Consider the following 3,709-nt stretch of genomic DNA (forward strand, 5'->3'; position numbering starts at 1 on the left):
TCAGTGACCTCATTGTCACAGTGTCCACACCTCAGTCCCCCATAGTGTCCACACCTCAGTCCCCCATTGTCACAGTGTCCACACCTCAGTCCCCCATTGTAACAGTGTCCACATCTCAGTCCCCCCATTGTCAGTGTCCACACCTCAGGCCCCCATTGTAACAGTGTCCACACCTCAGAGCCCTCACTGTCACAGTGTCCACACCTCAGTCCCCCCCATTGTCAGTGTCTACACCTCAGTCCCCCATTGTAACAGTGTCCACACCTCAGAGACACCTCACAGTGTCCACACAACAGTGCCAACATCGTATGTGAGTATAGGCTCTGTGAATTTGGGTTTGAGGCTGAAAGTAGGTGTAGGGTGTGAGTGTGGTATGGGTGTGCAAGTGTGGATGTGGGTGTATGTGAGTCGAGTGTGGTGTAGATGTGGGTGTGATGTTTGAGTGTGAGTGTGATTATAGATGTGGGTGTTCATGTGTGAATGTGGGGGTGTGTGAGAGTGAATGTAGAGGTGGGTGCTGGAGTGTGAATGTCGGGGAGTGTGAGATGGGTGTGGGGTAGAAGTGGGTGTGGTGTAGATATGGGTGTTAACGTGTGCATGTGAGGTGAGTCTGTGAGCGTGGTGTGGTGCAGAGATGGATGGGGGGGTGTCTGTGAGTGGGGTGTGGTGTAGAGGTGGGCTCAGTGGACCTGGGTGTGCGTAGAGGCGATCTTCAGAAGAACAGGCAGGCCCTGACCTAACATGGCCACATGACACACATCTCAAACAATTGATTTCTTCCTGTTTCTATGACATAAGAAAAACAGAATGCTAAGAAGTGTTTATCTGAATGTGCAAGATAAGGAAGTCATGTGCAACTCTGCTGAGTGAGGGCCCGTGGGTGGAGTGAGGGTCTGTGGGTGGAGTGAGGGTCTGTGGGTGGAGTGACGGCCCGTGGCTGTGGTGAGGGCCCATGGTTAGAGGGAGTGAGGGCCCGTAGGGGGCACATTGCAATGCAGGAGATAGCCCATCACCTTGTGCATGCCCGGCCAGACCCATGCCTCTGCAGACCACTGCACTGAACATGTCCACCAGGTGCTACTGTGGGGAGTGGATGCTGGGATCACGCCATGGCTGGAGCAGACTCCTGAGTGGAGCAGTCACGCAAGCTGACCGGCAGGTCCCAAATTGTGGGCCTATCCACACAAGTGTCTCTGAGAGGCTCCACAGTGGCCCCAGACCTCTCCGGGCTGTAGCACCATGACCTGGACTCACACCCTGACAGTGCTGTGGTCACATGGACACTTAGAGGTGGCTCACAGAACTAGGGAGGTGGGAGGAAGGGAGTACAGCTGGGCAGACATGGGGGTCAGACCCAGAGGGCAGGCATGGGGAGCAGACACAGGGGCAGGCACGGCGGACAGACATGGGGGATAGACACGGGGGGGCAGGCATGGGGAGACTCAGCAGGGCAGGCATGGGGGCGTAGACACAGGAAGCAAACACAGGGGGCAGACACAGCAGGGCAGGCATGGGGGGGTAGACACAGGGGGCAGGCACAGGGGCACAGGGTATGTGTGAAGACGGGTCAACTATAAGAATGTGCAGGACACAGGTTTATGTGTGAAGACACAGAAGAACATGGGGGTGCACAGGGAGGAGCTCAGGGTGGCCCCCGTCCCTAGCAGACAGTTCCCACTGGGCAGGGCTTCCCAGTTGGAGCCTCATGATGGGGGGCGGGGTCTGGACAGTAGAGTAGGTGCGGGAGGCTGTGCTGGCCTCTAGGAGCAAGCAGGTAGGCAGGAGGCCCCCAAGACCCTCCATGTGGCTTCAGTGAAGATGGTGGGACCATGCAGGGGTGTCTGCACGGGCTGTGAGAAGAGGATACTGACCACAGAGCTGGAGTGCCCCTGGGGGCCACCTCCAGGTCACCTGGCAGGGAGGGCTACACGCTCCATGCCCTCTACACCCCCTGGACCCAGAGGAGAGTCCCAGAAGTGAAGGGGTTCCTACCTTCAGGAAAGACGGTCTTCACTCCGTTCGCCCTGGCCCCATCAGCCCCAGCCCCACAGTGCTGCCAGGAGCCTCCCAGCCTTGGGCTCCACAGTTAGCAGCACTTGTCCTCTGTCCTAATGGGTGTGAGTACTGACACTATAGGAAGGTGGGGACACAGCTGCACCAAGCAGGGAGACCAAGACAGAGGGCCCCCCACGGACGCCAGGCCCGCCATGGGCAGGGCTCTCCCCAATGGGCAGTGGGAGTTGAGAGCAGAACTTTACAGGAAGAGGACTGGGGGTCTCTTCCAAACATGAGGAAGACCCCTATGTCCAACCCCACTCGCGAAGGGTCCTCAGCTCCTGCCCCACAGTGGGCTGCAATGGGGCAGCAGATAGAGCTGGGACATTAGGTAAGGTCACAACAGCCCCTCCAGGAGCAGGTGGAGGGTCTGGAGGCTATGCAGGAAGGTGAGCAACAGTAAGGGCTGGCCGGGGCCAGTCTATGGGGAGGGCGTGTAATGAGGTGAGTGCGTGAGAGGGAGGAGGCTGTAAAAAGAAACAGCATGGCTCCTACAGGTTCCCTGGATCACGATCCACTCACTGCCATTCACCTGCACCCAGCTGTCATCACTAGCACTCACCTGTCAACCCTGTCACCCACCTGCATCCACCTAACCCTACCTGTCTCCCAGCTGCTGATAGCTCCCCATCTGACCCATCGCCATTTTCAGACCTCTCAGACTCTCTTGGCAGAAGTAAATGCCTGAGAGGCTGGCGGCCTTGGTGGGCAGCAGAGGGCACACCTCACTGTGTCCACACCCTCCCCTCCCCTCCTTATCCATTCCGGTCCTCTGCTCAGCACCAGTACCTTGTCCCCTGGGCACCTGACTGGGTGAGGGAGGGGTGCCTTGTTAGTACCACTCTCCCAAGGTCATCATTTCTGCTGGACCTGGGGCAGGAGGGCCATGCTGCCCTCTGCCTGCCCCCAAACCGTCCAGCACACAAGCCTCCAGCCAGGCACTGGGGAAGGTCACTGTCGTGGTGAACGTCACTGCTATAAGCAAACCCACACCCAAAACCCCCATGAGCTCATACCCCGACCCACACGTGCTACTCACCTGTGGTGGGGCTACATGCTGGGCCACTGCAGATGAGGCCACCAGTGGGGTCACAGGGGGCAGGGTCACTGGACATAGGATCACAGGTGGGGTCTCCAGTGGCGTGGTTATCAGCAAGGTTTCCTGGGTCCATCCTTCAAGGCAGCAGCGGCGGCGGCAGAGAACTGGGGGGCAGGGACCACTAGAACGAGGCTCCTGCCTCCCTGAAAACAAGCGACAAAATAGAACTGTCAATGATTTTCTACTGCTTGGATCCACAGTCAACAATCTTGGTACTCACAGTGAGGGAAAAAAAAGGCATGTTGCATTGGTAAAGTCTGCAGTCGGAGACCTCTCCAAAGTGCAGAAGAGCCAAGATGTCAGTTTAAAGACTAAGGTGTGCCTGATTCAAGCCATGGTCTTTTAAATTACCTGCTACGCATCTGAGAGAGAGTCAATAAAGATAACAGAAGAACGGATGCCTTTGGGTTGGGGTGCTGCGGAAGAGCAGTAAATATCCTTCAGATTGCCAAGGGAGCAAACAGGTGTCGGCGAGGATGCAGCCCACGTGCTCTCTCGCAGGAAGCATGGTGAAGCTTCCTTTAAGGTTGACATGAAAGCTATTCCATTTTGCCC

At 57.1% G+C, this 3,709-nt stretch overlaps 1 protein-coding gene across 1 annotated transcript in view; it reads right to left on the reverse strand.

The window, feature by feature from the left end:
* Positions 1 to 3,227, reverse strand: part of EXD3 (exonuclease 3'-5' domain containing 3) — a 55,935-nt gene extending 52,708 nt beyond the window's left edge. The window contains exon 1 of the mRNA XM_006900668.1: positions 3,095 to 3,227. Coding sequence (XP_006900730.1) covers positions 3,095 to 3,227 — 133 coding nt within the window. The remainder of the gene's footprint in view (positions 1 to 3,094) is intronic.
* Positions 3,228 to 3,709: the final 482 nt, after the last annotated feature.

The sequence above is a fragment of the Elephantulus edwardii genome, unplaced genomic scaffold, assembly GCF_000299155.1.
Source record: "Elephantulus edwardii isolate Elephantulus edwardi_28Jun2011 unplaced genomic scaffold, EleEdw1.0 scaffold00289, whole genome shotgun sequence".
In the NCBI taxonomy this organism is placed as follows: domain Eukaryota; kingdom Metazoa; phylum Chordata; class Mammalia; order Macroscelidea; family Macroscelididae; genus Elephantulus; species Elephantulus edwardii.